The 20,257-nt window shown below is 38.2% G+C and overlaps 1 protein-coding gene across 1 annotated transcript in view; it reads left to right on the forward strand.

The window, feature by feature from the left end:
- The window catches only part of LOC144324830 (KRAB domain-containing protein 5-like), a 79,982-nt gene extending 75,007 nt beyond the window's left edge, over positions 1-4,975 (forward strand). The window contains exon 5 of the mRNA XM_077842254.1: positions 656-4,975. Coding sequence (XP_077698380.1) covers positions 656-2,550 — 1,895 coding nt within the window. The 3' untranslated portion in view covers positions 2,551-4,975. The remainder of the gene's footprint in view (positions 1-655) is intronic.
- The last annotated feature ends 15,282 nt before the right edge of the window (positions 4,976-20,257 follow it).

Consider the following 20,257-nt stretch of genomic DNA (forward strand, 5'->3'; position numbering starts at 1 on the left):
CTAAAAATATGTCAATTTTGGGACACATGGGTGGCTCAGCAGTTGAGTGTCTGCCTTTGGCTCAGGCGGTGATCCTGGGGCCCAGGGATCAAGTCTCACATCGGGCTTCTTAGGAATCTGCTTCTCCTTCTGACTGTGTGTTTCTGCTTCTCTCTGTGTGTCTCTCATGAATAAATAAATACAATCTTTAAAAATAAATAAAATAAATTAAATAAATAAATAAATACAATCTTTAAAAGTAAATAAATAAAAATATGTCAATTTTGTTGATCTTTTCTGAAACCAACTCTTCCTATTGTAGATATTTTCCTTGTTTTGCTATATCCTATTTTGTTGATTTCTATTTTAAGTTTAAATTTCCTTCCTTTCTTCTAGGTTTAGGCTCAAATAGTACTTTTCCTGATTTTTTGAGATATAGGAAAGTGATGTGTGCTCCAGTATGACAATACCATAGAACTATCTGTTAGGCTATGTAGTCAGTACATTGTTTGCAAGTTTATGTATCCATGGAAGAATAGAGTCCTGATGATTCCTTCTCAGCCATCTTGTTGAAGTTCTCTGATTGATTTTAATTTTGCATATTAGAAGTTTTCATTATGTTTATCTGAAAGTAGTAAATAGAATGATTTTATTTTTGTTATTTGATATCTTTCAGCAGTATCTTCAAGTGGCACCCAGAGCTTCCTGCCAACATTGTGCATAGAAGCTTCTTTCCAAAATGTGGCAGTGCATAGATATAAACATAGTGCCCTTGAGAATTTACACTTCATGGTAGACTGTAACAAAGATGGGGAGAGTGAAGAGCACCAAATATATCATGAAGGACGTATCCAAACTGAGACAACTGCGCATAATATGAATATCACTGCCCAAGATGGTGAAGGATATAAAACATTTTGGAAAACCTCCCTTCTTAAGTCTGCCTCTTCTGCAAAGCAGTGTGTTTCTATAAGCACAGCCTCAAATCAAATGATTAAACATACATATTTGCAGAATGAAAAGTTAGAAAATCTGGAAAGTTGCCTAGTCCATGCTGAAAATAATTACTTCAACCATTTTGAAAGTAGGATTGGATTGACCTTTGAGTCAAATATTTCTGAAAATCAGAGATTTAAGAATGAAGAAGAAAATTCTGAATGGGATTCATTTGAGAGGTCCTTCACTGAAGAGTTAACCCTACAAAATTACCAGAGTATTTTCAATGAAAATGGAATTGCTCAATGCAGTGAATCTGAGAAAAAATTTAACCCAGGTTCAGATGTTAATACATGTCTGAGGACTCATTTTCCAGAGACTCATTATGAATATGATAAATGTGTGGAAGTCTTTTATCAAAGCTCCAACCTTATTATACATAATAGTATCCCTATGGAAGAGAATCCTTTTAAGTTTAATGAATGTGAGAAAGCTCTTAACCAGTCCTCCAGTGTAGGTGATTATCAGAGAATTCATGTGGGAAAAAACTCTTATAGATGTTATAAACCTGGGAACATGTTTAGTCAGTCTTCAAGAGTAAACATACATAACACAATCGGTACTGACCAGAAAAGTTACATTTGTAAGGAATGTGGCAAAGCCTTTGACTGGCATTCAACAGTGTGTCAACATCAGCCTATGTATATTGGAGGGAAACCTTACAAATATGAAGAATGTGGCAAGGTTTTTATCCACCACTCACACTTTACTCAACACGACAGAATTCGTACTGGAGAGAAAATCTACCAATGCAAAGAATGTGGCAAGTCCTTTAACCATCACTCAAATCTTAGTCGACATTACAGAATTCATACTGGAGAGAAACCTTACCAATGTAAAGAATGTGGCATGGCCTTCAACCAGCACTCAGTTCTTACTCGACATCACAGAATTCATACTGGAGAGAAACCTTACCAATGTAAAGAATGTGGCAAGGCCTTTAACCAGCACTCAAACCTTACTCAACATCACAGAATTCATACTAGAGAGAAACCATACCAATGTAAAGAATGTGGCCAGGTCTTTAACCATCACTCAAGCCTTACTCAACATCACAGAATTCATAGTGGAGAGAAACCTTACCAATGTAAAGAATGTGGCCAGGCCTTTAACCAGCACTCAAACCTTACTCGACATCACAGAATTCACACTGGAGAGAAACCTTACCAATGTAAAGAATGTGGCAAGGCCTTTAACCAGCACTCAAAACTTACTGAACATCACAGAATTCATACCGGAGAGAAACCATTTATATGTACAGAATGTGGCCAAGCCTTTAACCGACACTCCCATCTTACTCGACATCACAGAATTCATACTGGAGAAAAACCTTACCAATGTAAAGAATGTGGCAAGGCCTTTAACCAGCACTCAAAACTTACCGAACATCACAGAATTCATACTGGAGAGAAACCTTACATATGCAAAGAATGTGGTAAGGCTTTTAACCGGCACTCACACCTGACTCGACATCACAGAATTCATGTTGGACAGAAACCTTACACATGTAAGGAATGTGGCCACACCTTTATCCAGCACTCACACCTAAGTCAACATCACAGAATTCATACTTGAAGGAAACCTTATGAAAGTGAAGAATGTGGGAAGGCCTTTAATCACTCTTCAATCTTTACTCATTATCCAGAATTCACAGTGGAGCAAACTCTACAATGTTAAAGAATGTGAGAAAACTTTTAAGGACGACTCACCCCTTATTCTACATCAGAGACTTCATATTGGAGAGTAACCATAAAGTTGTAAATAATGTGGAAAGGTTTTTAAGCAATGCTCATTCCTTATCAGAGAATGTATATCAGAGAAGATTTTGCCAAAATGATGAATTTGGCAAGCCCTTTACTCAGAGGTCAAGTTTTATTTAACATCACAATTTATACTGAGGAAAAACTTATAAATGTAAAGAACATGGGAAAACTTTTAAACTGCTCAACCCTTTTCAGCATCTCAGAGATTATACTGAGGAGAAACATTATAAAGGTAAAGAGTGTTGTAAGCTTCTAGTTGGAACTCACAACTTGCTCAATATCATGACTATTATATTGCATAGATAAATGTAAAATGTAGAGAAAGTTGCAGTGCCTTTAACTGGAATTCAATCTATACTCAGTATCCCAAAATGCACACTAGATTCAAACCCTAGAAACAATGAATGAGGAAAGACCTTCATTTTAAATATTCACTATAGCAAACATCAGAGAGTACATAAAGGTAAGTAACTTGAAAGATGTAAATATTTAGAAATATATGTAAGTGAACACCAACTGTCAATAAATATCACAGAAATCAAGTAGAAAGCAGTATATGAGTTAATCTATTCAGACGTTACATCAAAATACTCATAAGGAATAATAAGTTAAACACTTAGAAAATATATATGCTATTATGCTTCAAAAGACTAAGTGAATGGATTTTTGCATAGGTGTAATTAATTTCAGTATGTCCTTGTTTTTTTGTTTTTTTGTTATTGTTGTTTTGGGGTTTTTTTGTTGTTATTGTTCATGGACCCTATCTTGGATTTGTGACTAGCAAATACTAATGTATTTGTACTCTCAAATCACTTCAGTAAATTCATTTATTCCTAATGGGTTTGTGAAAGTATGTGGTTGATTGTTGTTGCATCAAGGATATGAGATGCCCTGCTTCATTATGTGGAACTCCTATACATCTAATTGTCCATGGATGAAGAAGGACAGTATAATATACAATATATGAAGAAAATCTAAGTGGAGATGCTGTTTGTGGGTATAACATTAATGTCAGTTATGAAAGAGGTGTTGAGAACATCATTCTTTATTTATTAAAACTAAAGAACCTCCTGGATATAAATAAAATATTTTACTATCTGGTCTTTGAGGAAAAAGAGGTGGCAGTCCAGTAAAATACTGATGTATCTTCATAGTAGCTATAGTAAGAAGTTAGAGGACGTCACTTGATGTGCTTGAAATGAAGAAATCCTTAAAGATATCAAAAGAGGATGACTCTTTCCTAAAATAACAAAGGATTGTACATACACAGCTTTTAAGAATGATCTCATGCCTGAAAACAATGGAAATCACTATTCCCACGTCATGATATCAGCACACAAATGCTTTTTAATGCTTGTATTCTGTATTTCCAAAAAGGATTATAGAGTGGATTTGAAATGTATAACTTAGGCTGTGTGTGAACTTAATATATTTTAATTAATAAAACATAATGGTTTTTAATGTGTTATCATGGATGAGTAATGAATGGTTATCCCACCATCAGTGTTAATCTATCTCATTTAATATAAAGTTGTAGGCAACTTATAGAATCTATCACTTATTCAGTAATCATGTAGAATAACATACCTAGGAATCCATTTTCTCAGTGGCCTTGAAGTTTAAATGTGTGATTATTTTCCCCCTTGTTTATCTATTGTATCATATTTTCCTCTTTGGGACTTCTGGGATATTATCATGGACATATTCCAGATTATATAGGGCTTTTTTAGACTAATTAGCTTAAGTACTCCATGATACAGCTGCTTGGCATACATTTTGTGTGACCAGTGTTTTTGCGGGGCCTTGAACCTGACAGCCATCCTTCTCACTAGTGCATTCCCTAAACAATATGCTGCAAAGTCACAAGGTAATGTAACTTCTGATATGACAACCCCAATCTGTCCTTGTGAGCAACCATGTCCCCTGTCTACCGTGACTTTCCCCTCATGTGTCTCTTAAAGAAGAGTCCCACAGTGTTTATCTATTTTAGTTTGGATAGCCCAATCTGGATGTAGCCCTGGGACTAGCACACTGCACCAAAGCCCATAATAAAGGTATATGCCCCACTTCATATGTGAGGGGGGTGTTTGATGTTTCTATGAAGTAAAAATACACTTTTAACCGGTGGTTAAATACACCATGGGTTAAATACTTCATGGTTTCCATCAAGTAAAAATAGACTTTTAACTGGTGGTTTAAAAAAAAAAACAAAAAAAAAAACACTTAAGTGGTTGGTGTGCAATAGGTACCCCATAAGTAGGAGAAACATATTCCAATAGAAGTGATACTGTAGCCCAAGATAAGAGGTAGAAAATACAGAAGATGAAGAATTGGCATGAATTCTACATGTGAAAAGGACAGCTGTCCTTGGTTGTACAACTGATTCCCTGGATTGAGAAAAATATCTTCTATTTGTTTATTTTCCTAGTTCTCTCCGGATCTCCATTTCTGTTTATCCTCATTTTATTTCCAGCTACATCGGCATCACAGACACTTTCCCTGTGTTGTGCCTAGTGTTCTCAGTAAATCCTTAATTAAGATGAGAAAGATAGGGTTCCACTGGGCGTAAATTCAGACATTGAGATGTGGGTTGTGTGATGTGAATATAAGTAATACATGATGATGGCACTAAACTAAGAAAAATAAGACCTATTAAAATGTTTAGAACCTTTCTAATGTGGTGAGGAAATTGGCAGTGACTCCCTGTAGACACTCAAAAGCCACAGGCAGCTCTTGGTGGTGTCTTCTGATGAATAAATCTAATGGAGATAAGGAATTGGCAAATGTGAGTTTCTGGGGATTAGGGAAGTTCTTTATCTTCATGATTTAATTGAATTCCGGTGTATTAGTGAGGACCACGTCCCGTTGGATGACAACAACTGACTGCTCAGGCCCAGATCAGTGGCAATAGATGGAGTAGGGGGAGCTGGATGATGCAAACATTGTGGGTAGCTTAAAAATGTCACATGAAAGTGTGGATGTTGGAGATGAAGAAGCTTCCTGGACACTAGTAAATAAGATCAGCAAGGTCTGTGTTGTGGTTGCACAAACCACTAGTATCCCAGGGAAATAAGCCCAACAGATGTTAGATCCCCTGTAGATAGATGGGTGACCTTTTGGGGAAGCTGCTGCAATGCTGTGTGGGATCTTCCTTTAGTTAGTGTCATGATGGTTATAGTTCATGGTCTGGCTCTGTCTGTGCCATGGATTTGTTAGAGGAGAAATTCAGCAGTCAGTGGCAGTGAACATTTTTACTTCAGTCTAGCCCTAGTGTTCACTGAGAAATGAATAATGAAGATAGGGTATATATGTGTGTTTATTAGTCATAAAAAGGAATTAAATCTTTCTATTTACAAAGTCACAGATGGAGCTAAAGTGTACTAATCTAAGAGAAAGACATACCATAGGATTTCATTCTTATGTAGAATATAGGAAACAAGCAAAGGGAAAAAAAGAAGACAGGCAAATAATGAAGGACACTCTTAACTATGGAGAAGAAATTGATGGTTACCAAATTGGAGTTGGATCGGGATATGGGCTAAATAATATGGGAAGGTGTGCATTTTTTTTTTTTTGGTTGAACACTGGGTGTTGTATGGAATTGAACAATCACTATTGTACACCTGGAATTAATATTACATTGTATGTTAACTAACTGGAATTTAAATAAAACCTTTTTTAAAATGTTTTGTTTTTTACAAATTTAAAACTTTTTCTCTTAACTGACTTGCAGCAGTGGCAGAAAATATACCTTTGTAAACAAGTTAAACATTTATCTTTTTTTAAAACATTTCTCTTTTATCCATACCTGATTACTCTAGAATTTAGAAAGACTCAGTAACTATTCTTATATTTTTATGCCAACATCTGTATTTGCATAATTTCAATAAGAATCTGTTCTCGCTGTGGTAAGACATAATCAGAAACACTATATAGCCAGGAATTTGACTAGAATATCATAGCTGAGAATTAGCTGGATAGACTCAAATATAAGACAGCTATAAGGAACTAAGATTGAACTTATGGAGCTAATAAAGCTTCCTTGGAAATATCAGCCTGATCCCTTCTTTATAGAGTTCCCAGCAGCCTTCCCAGGTAAGCAAGGAAGATCCCTTCCTAACAGATGCAGGAACTTTAGGATATCTAGGTGACTTCATAAAGAGAGGAATTCAACCAAATCTGTAGTTATTGTAGACAAAGTCTGATGACAAGTATAAGTTAAATCTAGAAATTGCTTATGAAAAGCTCCAGCAAGGGGAAGCCCAGGTGGCTCAGGGGTTTAGCGCCGCCTTCGGCCTAGGGTGTGATCCTGGAGACCTGGGATCGAGTCCCATGTCAGGCTCCCAGCATGGAGCCTGCTTCCTCTGCCTGTGTCTCTGCCTCTCTCTCTCCCTCATGAATAAATAAATAAAATCTTTAAAAAAGAAAAGAAAAGCTCCAGCAAAGCTTTTTGGGTTTTTTTGTTGTTGTTTTTAAATTTATTTATTCATTTAAGAGAGACTGACCTCCAGCAGCAGAGGGAGACTGAGAGGGTCGTCATTGAGCAGGAAGCCCAAGGTAAAATCCCAAAATCCTGACCTGGCCCAAAACCAAGGGTCAGATGACCTTCTGACTAAGCCACCCAGACTTCTTTTGAATCCCTTTTTAATATTTTGAACAAGTTGGGCAATTATACTCCTCAGGCCAATAGAGTGAAGTTTGAATAAATTTATTAAAGAATTTTTTTTTAATTAAAGAAATTTTAAACCTCAACATTCTTTTATATTCAAGACTAAAGCACATCAATACTAGTGTAGTGTCTCAGAAATGAAATGTTTCTCAGGAGTATTTGAGAAATATCTAAGAAACATACCAATTGTAGTCTGCTGACACTAGGAAAAAGGACCTTCTTCATTTTTTCATGCTGTGATTTACTGTTCCTTACTGACTTCCACATTGGATCACTGTAGAATGTTAATCTATGCTGGTCCCTCTGAAAGTAAGCCCTGGGATCTGTATTTGTTTTGTGTTCTTAAATCAGCAAGAATAATAAATTTGATGCTCTGAAAATGGAGGTATCAAGGGCTTTCTTTAGTGACTGAGCAAAATTATGTCTATTTCAATTTATTGTGACCTGTTTTCATAATACGTGCCTTGTGCATGCAAATTTTAGTTCACTATAAGTTAAATTCTTGTTCCTTCATTTGTATTGTTGTATATCTAATATTTTATTGATGTGGAAATCAAATTGTATCATGAAAATCTCTCTGGACTTAATCAGATTTGAAAACATTACATTTATGTAAAAAAGCATTTACAGTTAGAATTCAGCTTTCCATTGCACTTCATTGCCTTACTGTTAGAAAAAAGTGAATATAAGCGATTCTATTGTCAGAAATTCCTTACATAGAAGTGATGTAATTTTGTGGTCTAAGGTGAAACTGGATAAAACAAATGAAAATGTATAGACCTATGAGGTCATGTTACCATATGTTAGTTGATACCCTCTGGTGCCACTTCACCTGGTACCCCTCAGAGTTGTATCCCATCTCAAAAGACTATGAATGAGAAAAGCACCTTTATGTTACAGATTTTATATTCGAGGTTTGCATCTGGGAATTATATCTGTAGGATAGTGCTGATTAACTACTTATAAGCTAGTGGGGCTACATTCCTATGTCTTGAGCCTAGGCAACATATTCCTTGGCTGGTTACAACTGTATCTGGGGCCATATGACCTGTAGTTTGCATTCTTTCATCTGAACTGACAGGATCAATACTAGGTTCATTAGATCAATTTTTTTTTATTTATTTATGATAGTCATACACAGAGAGAGAGAGAGAGGCAGAGACATAGGAAGAGGGAGAAGCAGGCTCCATGCACCGGGAGCCTGACGTGGGACTCGATCCCAGGTCTCCAGGATCGCGCCCTGGGCCAAAGGCAGGCGCTAAACCGCTGCACCACCCAGGGATCCCCTCATTAGATCAATTTTGTGCTGATCCTATCAGAGAGCATTCATTTCTATCCCCTTTAGGTCCTTCTAGCTGGACTAAGGATCCAACTGAAATTAGACAACTGGAGAAGATCGTATTAAATATCCTAAGTAGGGCACCTGGGTGGCTCAGTGGTTGAACATCTGCCTTTGGATCAGGTCATGATCCTGGGGTCCTTGGATCTTAAATATCCTAGGTAGAAGGAATCCTCATAGACCTGGAAACCCCAAAGACATTCAGGCAAAATGAGGTATTTATGACATCCTGAAGTATGGAAGAGAGTCTGGAACTTTCACGTAGAGAAATGCACGTCACAAGGAAATAAGAGCAAGGGCACCTGGGTGGCTCAGTCATTTGAGTGACTCTTGATTTCGGCTCAGGTCATGAACTTGGATCATGAGATTGCACCCCATGTTGAACTCTGCGCTCAGCTGGAGGCTGCTTGGGATTCCCTGTCTTCTGCTCCTGCCCATGCTTATTATTTTTTTAAAAAGGAATAAGAGCAGAGGTTTGGTAATTAGATATTTGCCCTGTCACACATCTGGTCACCCAGATAAAATATGTTTCTGGTAATCTCACGTATTCTAAGGACCCCCAATTTAGATTCCTCTACATAGTTACAGGAGGTGAATTTGTTTCTCTTGGGACTACAGGGTATCAATTGCCTTTATCCCAAATGAAATTCATGCCAAAGTGTCCCACCTTGGGGCAGTGTACCCTTAGTCCCTACAGAACTTTGCTTTAAGGTAGTCTATATGTAGACCTGTGTGTTATGTTACATAAAATATAGGTCAGATAACCTTGGTTAAAACGTAGTTTCTTCCATTTGTGTTTGTCAAAATACTCTCCTAAAAGAGAAAAAAAATTTTGGTCGCTTAAATTATTTTTTTTTTGTTTGTTTGAACTAACTTATAAAAATTGTTATAATGCTATCTAGTGACTAGTAAATGCTAAGAAAGATTGTTGTTACCATTCTTCATATTTTAGTAAACCTATAAATGCCATAAAATCATTCCATTCAAACTCATCAAATAACAGTATTTGGGGAAACCATTTTCTGGAATTCTACAATGTCCTCTCTTCTCTACTGAGGACAATACTAGATTAAAAATGAAAGAATCCAACAAAATTCATATTCTCATTTTTTAAATAAATGAGTTTTGCTGTATCTAAGCCAGACATGGTCACTTCTTTGGAGTCAAGAAGGAGCCCTGGGATGTGAAGAGAAAGAAGCCTTACATTCAGGTAGGTGGGAATCGATAAAGCAGGTGATACAGGTAAGGTGCAAAGGTTAAGCAAGATTCCACATCTTAAAATGTGATTTGGGAAGCACTTCCTGAAATAATTTTCTCAAAATGTGTCTGAATTGTGGTATAATTAATACACAAATGTTTATTTTTTATAGTAGTGATGCTTAGCAAATTTTAAAACAATCATGGTCTTTCTTCAGAAATGTTTTTGTTGCCTTTTTTTTTTTTTTTTTTTTTTTTTATGATAGTCACACAGAGAGAGAGAGAGAGGCAGAGACATAGGCAGAGAGAGAAGCAGGCTCCATGCACCGGGAGCCCGACGTGGGATTCGATCCCTGGTCTCCAGGATCGCGCCCTGGGCCAAAGGCAGGCGCCAAGCCACTGCACCACCCAGGGATCCCTGTTGTTGAACCCAGGACCTCAGCTGGAATTTGATGTGCCCCATAGCTTGAGAAGTTTCACTATGTCTAGGTATAAACTGTTAACCTTTATGCAGAACTGTATATATTATTTATAGTATCTAGACATTTTACCATCATAAGCTTAGAGTGAGTCTGAGTTGATCACTGTACACAAGAAGGTAACAATTTATAGAGTGAACAATTGACAGTAAAAAGACTAATATCATGATAGAAACATTAAAGTAGATTTAAGCCAAAAAATTTCTAGAATTAAACCTTTGAGCTAACATTTCCTTAAGCCTGAGTGTCAGGTTCTCCAAGGCTGATATTTGGTCCTCTCTCTGATTCACTCACCTTGGATAAAGGCATAGCACTCCATGTGTGTACTGGCACAAGTTCCACCTTGTGATGCCATCAATATATCTAAAGCCATCTTATTTTGTAAAACAGCTTTTCTCACTTGTGGAATTTCTGAGTATATCACAGAAATTACATGATTAAAACACAGGCAAGTGGTTGAAAGAATGATAAACTCAATGTTGGAATCCTGAATACTGCCAGTGGGAAGATTCCTAGATGTCAGACTTGAAGTCTCTTCAGATGGGGCACAGGCAGTACCAATCTGACAGATTTTCCTTGTCTGCCATTGGAATATCTCTATGAAGGGTGCCTGGGTGGCTCAGTCCAGTAAGTGTCTGCCTTCAGCTCAGGTCATGATCCTGGAATTCCAGAACTGAGCCTCAGCAGAGAGTCTGCTTCTCCTTCTCCTTCTCCCTCTCCCTCCAACTCATGCTCTTTCTCAAACAAATAAATAAAATCTTTTTAAGTTTTTTTTTTTAAGATTTTATTTATTTATTCATGAGACACAGAGAGACAGAGAGAGAGTGAGAGAGGCAGAGACACAGGCAGAGGGAGAAGCAGGCTCCATGCAGGGAGCCTGATGTGGCACTCAATCATGGGACTCCAGGATCCTGCCCTGGACCGAAGGCAGGCACTAAACTGCTGAGCCACCCAGGGATCCCCTTTAAAAGGAATTTTAGATTGAACTTTTTTTTTTAAGTTGTTTTGTTTTGATAATCTTTGTATCCAATGTGGGGCTCAAACTCATGACCCCAAGATCAAGAGTAATACTGTCTTCCAACTGAACCAGCCAAGTGCCCTTCAGATTGAACCTTTAAAGCCTTGTGAGTTCAGGAAGGCAGGCCAAATACTTGCCATCAAATTCACCTGCAATATCTGTAGAGTTGGGTTACTTCTCTTCTTCAGTCCTCCAAATATCTTTAGGTTGGGCAGCCCAGGTGGCTCAGTGGTTTAGTGCCACCTTCTGCCCAGGGTATGATCCTGGAGACCTCGGATTGAGTTCCACGTCTGGCTCTCTGCATGGAGCCTGCTTCTCCCTCTGCCTGTGTCTCTGCCTCTCTCTCTCTCTCTCTCTCTCTCTGTGTCTCATGAATGAATAAACAAATAAAATCTTTTTTTTTTTTTTAAATGTATCTTCAGGTTTTTAAGCCTGCCAGAAAGTGACCTTACTTACATACCTGGTAAGGCTCTAGGAAACACTGAAAGCAAGATACCATGTAGATAATTTTAAGGGACTTTATTGGTTTCATAAAGTTGACCTTAGTTCTTAAAAGCTATCTGTTTGTATCTGAGTCTATGACTTTCTTAAATATGACATTCCTGTCAAAACCTTGGTAATATAAACAACATTTCCCATGGTGATCCATTGCAAGGACAAGAGATTCTTATTAGCCCATAGGCCAGTGGCTTGTTAAAAATGCAGACTCAGGGATGCCTGGGTGACTCAGTGGTTTAGTACCTGCCTTCAGCCTGGGGTGTGATCCTGGAGTCCTGGGACTGAGTCCACATCAGGCTCCCTGAGTGGAGCCTGCTTCTCCCTCTGCCTATGTCTCTGACTCTCTCTCTCTCTCTCATGAATAAATCAATAATACAATCTTTAAAAAAATGCAGACTCAGATCCCACTCCAGAACTCCTGAATCAGAACTGACATTTTATTTTTTTTTATTTTTTTTTATTTTTATTTTTTTAACTTTTATTTATTTATGATAGTCACAGAGAGAGAGAGAGAGAGAGGCAGAGACATAGGTAGAGGGAGAAGCAGGCTCCATGCACCGGGAGCCCGATGTGGGACTCGATCCTGGGTCTCCAGGATCGCGCCCTGGGCCAAAGGCAGGCGCCAAACCGCTGCGCCACCCAGGGATCCAGAACTGACATTTTAGATAAGGTCTCCAATTCACTGTTGTGAAGTTTGAATTCACATTAGAATTTTATAAGTTCACTTCTAAACTATCAACATTTCCTTCTAATTAATATATACAACTTATACTGTATGACATAAAAACAGTACTCTAAAATGTATATGCTTGGGATCCCTGGGTGGCTCAGCAGTTTGGCGCCTGCCTTCGGCCCAGGGCGTGATACTGAAGACCCGGGATTGAGTCCCACGTCAGGCTTCCTGCATGGAGCCTGCTTCTCCCTCTGCCTGTGTCTCTGCCTCTCTCTTTCTCTCTGTCTCTGTCTCTCATGAATAAATAAGTAAAATCTTTAAAATAAAAAAAATAAAAAAGTAAATAAAATGTATATGCTTGGTTTGATACCATTATTTGATAATATATGTAGAAGCATACAATATTTATATTGTTTTTTGGGGGTCATATGCCATCCTCTTACTTCAGGGCTAGAGAATACATTATAGCATATTACTGTGCTGAAAATGATCTTACTGAATAAAGTAGGGGAAACACCTAAGCCAGAAACAGTTTTCCTAACTTCTCTTAGTTTTCAGTAAATTTGAACCCTACCCATCACCACTTGGTCAATGTATTACTTATTTTCGGAGCTGCAACACACAGGGATGTGATAATAGAGAATTATGGACACCTCCTCTTTGTGGTTGAGGATAGGTTCCTTCCAGATTTCCCAACCCGTACTCAAGGTTTTTTCCTTCCTTTAAAGACTATGTCTTCAAAGATTCTTCTATACATGACTGGAATTCAGATCCCTGCAGTAAGGGAAATAAGTAAGAGTTTGTAGATGCAGAGAAAAAATTTTATTTTTTTTTCATCTTTAAATTTAGTCTGCCCTTCCTTAAGGTAACAGCATCGTTTACTGTAGATTACTGGTAATTCTAAAAATGCAGTTGCATAAAATTGTACTGCTCCCAACTTAAACTCTATTTCCTGCCCTTTGTTTTTGTTTCCATTATACTTGGAAGTGGAGCTCAAGATCTGAGCTTTGGAAATCCCTCCTGTGTATTCTAAAGGGGTGTCAGAAAACAGTATTTTGGGAAATAATTTTCTAGAATTCTACGATGTCTTCTCTACTGAGGACAATACTGGATTGAAAATTAGAGGCTCTCCAACAAAACTATATATATAGTTATATATATAATATATATATATTTTTAAATAAACGGGTCTTGCTATACCTAAACTAGATCTGATTGCCTTTTTGGAGCCAAAGAAGGAGGCTGGAATATTAAGAGAAAAGAGACAGTAGCCTTATATCCAGGCAGGTGGGAATGAATGAAGCAGATGACATAGCTTAGGTCCAAAATTTAAGGAGGAAGCCAGACCATAAAGCGCGTTTTGGGAAACTTTGTTGAATGAAAATAACTTTCTAGAATATTAAGTTCATTTCCCTTGCTATGACAAAGGGACAATCCTATCTAACACTCCCCATGCTCCTATATCCTCTAAGGATTCTCTTTCTGTTCCCCTGGTCCTCCAACCTATTCATAGTGAGGATAAAGGACTTTCCATTGCCTGTGAGGGCCTGCATTGATATATCTGTGTTTCTATTGCTTTGGGGGACCCGGCAAAATCTGTGCCTATTTCTGAGGAATTTGTTTGAACCCAATTTTAAAATTCCATTTTTGCTTCTTGACAGAAATATGCAAGGGGAGTGGTCAGAATATTAGGTTCAGAAAAGTTGTAAACACTGGAGATAGATATCACATATCTTCTACTTTATGATTTCCAATCTCATGGAGGCCTCAAACGTCATCTTACAAAATCCCACTCAGTAAGTTCATCAGAGTACAAGGCACCTCCCTAAAATAAGAACATCATGGCAGCCCTGGTGGCTCAGCAGTTTAGCGCCATCTTCGGTCCAGGGCCTGATCCTGGAGACCCCTGATCAAGTCCCCCTTCCGGCTCCCTGCATGGAGCCTGCTTCTCCCTCTGCCTGGGTCTCTGCTTCTCTCTCTTTCTCTGTGTCTCTCGTGAATAAATAAATGAAATCTTAAAAAATAAAAATAAAAATAAAATAAGAACATTTGTATTTCACTTCAAAATTCCCTTTTTCTTCATATGAACTAACATTAGAAATTTCAACTCTGTGTTCTCTAATTCCTAAATGGTAAAAATAATATCTATTTACATCATATTTTTTACATCATATAATTGCTAAAATATTAACGTCATAGGGGAGCTTAGAACATTGTCCAAAATATAATAAAGCATACATTGTTACCGTATTTCTTCACAACTATCATTTTATAATTTTGGCTTGTTTATGTAAAGTTGCTGTATGTCTATGTCCCAGATGTTATCCTTCTGTGATTAGTTTCTGTGAAATTTGGTTGTGATTTTAGATTCTAAAGTACTCATATACCATGTTTGATGTACATGTGTTTTATAAGATGTGATTTAGGTAGTCAAAACCCATATGTCTGGGGCACCTGGGTGGCTCAGATGTTTGGGCATCAGCCTTTGGCTCAGGTCATGATCTCAGGGTCCTGGAATCGGGTCCTCAGAGCCATCCCCATGGCTCCTGGCTCAGCAGGGAGCTTGCTTCTCCCTCTCCCTCTGTGTCTCCCCCTGCTCATGCTCTCTCTCTCTGTATCTCTCTGTTTCAATTGAATAAATAAATCTAAAAAAAGAACAAAACCGTATGTATTAAATTGTTTTCTTCACAAACATAAATTTACTTCAGTCAAAAAGTAATCATTAGGATTTTCATCTGCTTTCCGCAGAATGTATCTGAATTGTGGTATAATTAATGTTAACCCAAATGTATACTTATGTGTTAGTAATCCTGAGATTACTTTACAACATTCATGGGGTTTCTTTAGTAAGAAATGTTTTTGTGGTTGCTTCTAAAGCATGGATCACAGTCTTCGTATCCTGTGAAAAAGTGGAAATATTAATAACAACTTTCTCTAATGTCATTTATATGGTTATTCATAAAATTTTTATTAGAACATTTTATGATTGATGGTAATTTTCTAAGCAATATAACACATGCTAGTGCTTCAAATGTTTGCTTTCCATGAGGAACAGTCCCAGTTTAAAATTACAGTTACATACAAGAATCCTTTTTTGATAAAATACCTATAATTTATTCAGAAGTTTTGGGAGTTAAAATTTCTCTTATTCTTGTTTTATAATTCCATAACAATGCTTCCTTTTGTATGATAGTTTCTACAGCCTCAACGAATTGTGTTTTTGTTTTTGTTTTTTTTCTGTTCTGTTTGGATAACAATTTTCAACTTAGTAATTTTAAGACTGTGTAGGGTTCAAGTAATAATCAGCCATATGTCAATTGCCAATAAAATTACATGGGTATTTGTTTGTATAAATATTACTCATACGTTGGTTCATGACTTTCCTTGTTTGTTTCTTTTTTTGGTTAGTGAGTGGTCAGCGGTTGTTTTATCCGTTCTTGGTGAATTGTTATAATAGAATTAAGGTCATTGTCTATTTAAAGGATGAACATATATTCCCTTTGTGAAAAAAATATCTCTTTGAATTAAAGGTGATGTTTTAAAACTCATGACATTGGGGATCTCTGGGTGGCTCAGCGGTTTAGCGCCTGCCTTCGACCCAGAGCGTGGTTCTGGAGTCACCGGATGGAGTCCCACATCGGGCTCCCTGTATGGAACCTAATTCTCCCTCTGCCTGTGTCTCTGCACCCCCTGCCCCCCATCTCTCATGAATAAATAAATAGAATCTTAAAAAATAAAACTCATAACATTATATGAATTTAGGTTTTTTATTTTTGTTTTTGTTTTAATTTTAAGTTTTATAGTTTACTCTTAATTGTGGTGTAAACATATGCCATAACATTTACCATTTTAACCATTTTAAACTGCAGTGTGAAGTATATTTATGTTGTAAAATCAACCTCTGGGATTTCTCATCTTGCAAAATAGAAGTACCTCAGTACCTGTTAAACAACCACTTCCATATGTATCTCTATTCTAAGCCCCAGCAACTACATTTTCCTCCTTTTTTTATTCCTACCTTCCTCACTCTCTCCTTTCCTTCCCTACTTCCTTCTCTTCTACTACATTAGGTTCCTCACAGAAGTGAAAGCAGTGTATCTGTCTCTGTGACCCGTTTACTTCACTTAGCATAATGTCACTGATGTGGGAAATAAAGGCAAAAGAAAAAAATTAAATTTCTTTACTGTCTACAGCCCATTAAGAAGTCCTTGAAACAGGTAGAGTGACATTCTTCTGGGAGCTCAACTGCCTCAATGTTAATGCTTTGCTAAGAGCAAAAGGACAATCTTAGCTTAACAATATCCCCAATGTCCAGGATCCTGTAAGTCTACATTAACATATAAACATTCCTTTGGAAACTTCCGTTATCTTTAACCCCCAGTTAGCAATGTTAGCAATCATCTTCCAAGAATATGGCCACTGATACACATCTGAAAGTTCTCATGACCAAGCTTTATTTTTTTATTTATTTATATTTTTAGAGAGAGTGAGAGTGAGAAGAGGGGTGAGGGGGAAAGAGAGAGGGAGAGAATCTCAAGCAGGCTCCACAATCAGCATAGAGCCCAGTGTGGGGCTTGATCTCTCGACCCTAAGATCATGACCTGAGCTAAAATCAAGAGTGGGATGTTTATCTGACTGAGCCACCCAGGCTCTGCATTACTAAGGTTCTATTAGACAGTAATAAATGACCTTTTTTTTACATTTGTTTTTATTTAAGTTCAGTATGCCAACATATAGCCATCAAACTATGAGAGGCAAATAGTTTAACCATACAATTAATGTACCCAGCTCCCCACCCCAGGTGTTATTATGTAAATTTAACAATTTTTTCTTCTATTTTATTTTATTATAAATTTATTTTTTATTGGTGTTCAATTTGCCAACATATAGAATAACACCCAGTGCTCATCCCATCAAGTGCCCCCCTCAGTGCCCATCACCCAGTCACCCCCACCCCCATAAACGACATTTTTGTAACTCCAGCTAGTTCCCTCAAGATTCTGGAAAACTTGTTTCCAAAATTCCTTAATGACTTACGTTATCAAAGAAAAAAAAAAAAAGAAAAAAAAAGACTTACTATATCCCTAAGCCCCTCCCAACTTGTAAGTACATAATTGGTCACCTGTCACAACCCCAGTGCAGCTGTTTCTCCCCAGGGTTCCTGTCCCTGTGCTTTAATAAAACCACCTTGTTGCATCGAAGATGTCTCAATAATTCTTTCCCAGCTGTCAGCTCCAAACTCCAGTATTTCCTACATCATTTGGCAACTTTGAAGGGATTCAGTCTTCTCATCTGGATTCTTTGTTTGTTTGTTTGTTTTTAAGATTTTTTGTATTTATTCATGAAAGATGCACAGAGAGAGAGGTGGAGACATAGGCAGAGGGAGAAGCAGGCTCCCTTCTAGGAGCCCAATGTGAGACTCAATCCCAGGACCTGGGGATCATGCTCTGAGCCAAAGGCAGACGCTCAACTGCTGAGCCACCCAGGCATCCCTCTCATCTGGATTCTGGGCCTCATTGTAATCTTGATGAGTACTTTCCTCTTCCTTTACTCTCATTTCAGGGGCCCTTCAAGGAGTACGGTCTTATTGGAACACTTTCATGTTGATTGCTCAGGCTGCAGTCCTCTAGCCCGTGGCTACTTTACGAGAAGGAGAAACCCTGACTTTTAGGGGGAAGTTTGTATGATGGCTAGAATGGTATTAAGATCCAGAAACTTGTCTTCTCTTTATTCTTGTCTTTATACAAACTTGTCTTCCTTGAGCACAGGAAGAGCCCACCTAAGTGACTAGCACAGCTGCCAAACTTAAGAGTCCTGTGTTAGGTTTCCTTCTCGTTCATCAAATGTGATCCTTTTTGCATCTTTGGTCTAGCAACTTTTGGCTGTAAGACCTCCACTCAAAACCAGCCAAGACCAGTACCTGATTGAATTAAAACCCAACCAGGACCATTTCCTCCAGAAGTCGGCTGTAAAGACTTCATGTGTTGCAAGGTCACTTAGATCATGATGGATTTCTATCTTTACTGTTTTCTCACAATGTCCTCTACTAACTACTTTAACTACAAAATTGTGTAATTCTCCCTTGTAAAACTTTCCTAGTATTTACCATGGATTAGAAATGGCAGATTCGGGCAGCCCAGGTGGCTCAGTGGTTTAGCGCAGCCTTCAGCCCAGGGTGTGATCCTGGAAACCTAGGATCAAGTCCCACGTTGGGGTCCCTGCATGAGCCTGCTTCTCCCTCTGCCTGAGTCTCTGCTTCTCTCTCCCTCTGTGTGTCTCTCATGAATAAATAAATAAAATCTTTAAAAAAGAAATGGCAGGTTCTTCATGGCACAGCACAGCCTTCATGACAAGGCAACCACACAGCCTTCATGGCATGGCATGGTATTTCAGTCTGTGAACCAGGCACCTATCTGTTTTGCTGTTCTTTTTCTTGTTTTCAAGTATATGAATAAATTTAAACAGATTTCAATAAAAATTCCTATAAGGTTTGTTTTGCTGTTCTTTTTCTTGTTTTCAAGTATATGAATAAATTTAAACAGATTTCAATAAAAATTCCTACCAGGCACCTATCTGTAGCCTAAGATGCAATGGGGAAATAGGGGAGGTGATGCCAACATCCCTGATAAATAGCCATTTTGTTCGAGGATGCCTCTGGTTGTTTTTTTTTTTTTTTATTTGTATTTATTTATGATAGTCACACAGAGAGAGAGAGAGAGAGGCAGAGACATAGGCAGAGGGAGAAGCAGGCTCCATGCACCAGGAGCCCGACGTGGGACTCGATCCCGGGTCTCCAGGATCGCGCCCTGGGCCAAAGGCAGGCGCCAAACCACTGCGCCACCCAGGGATCCCCTCTGGTTGGTTTTGACACAGGGAACCTCTGATGTATCCTGTGTGGGACGCCACTGAGGAGTTAGGGGGGATTTTTGATATTGGACCTTCTCTCTTCTTCAGTTCTCAAGGACTCTCCCTTGGAACACCTTTTAACCCAGGAATAATTTGGATTGCAAAATTTAAAAAAGGACTGATCTCCTGTAAAACTCCATGGCCTCAGTAGTATCTGTCAGTTACATCTCTTCTACAGGAAAGAGAGTAAATGGATAAGGACCATAAGTCCAGGCCTTCAGGGCTTTAAATCAGCCACCTGGACCTAAGCCATCTTGTAGAACATGTTTGGTCACTTCACTTCACCAGACCAGTAAACTCCATCCAGACATATTGGATAATAATCATCTAGGCAGCCTCCTGGTAGAACCCACGTTGCTGGAGGAGACACAGGCCATCCACAATAAAGAGGACACTGACTCTCTCACAGTTCCTCCTTCTAATACAGTTGGAGGCTTCTCCCTCATTTCCCAGGTTAATACTATTATTGGATTCAACTGTAGTTAGTCTACCTTGAGACAAGGACTTTATTATTTATTTATTTATTTATTTATTTATTTATTTATTTATTTATTCATGAGAGACACACACAGAGAGAGAGAGAGGCAGAGACACAGGCAGAGGGAGAAGCAGGCCCCATGCAGGGAGCCTGATGTGGGACTCGATCCCAGGTCTCCAGGATCACACCCTGGGCTGCAGGCGGCGGCGTAAACCGCTGCACCGCCAGGGCTGCCCCGCGACAAGGACTTTAAGGAATATTT

The sequence above is a fragment of the Canis aureus genome, chromosome 1 (genome assembly GCF_053574225.1).
Source record: "Canis aureus isolate CA01 chromosome 1, VMU_Caureus_v.1.0, whole genome shotgun sequence".
Taxonomy (NCBI): Eukaryota; Metazoa; Chordata; class Mammalia; order Carnivora; family Canidae; genus Canis; species Canis aureus.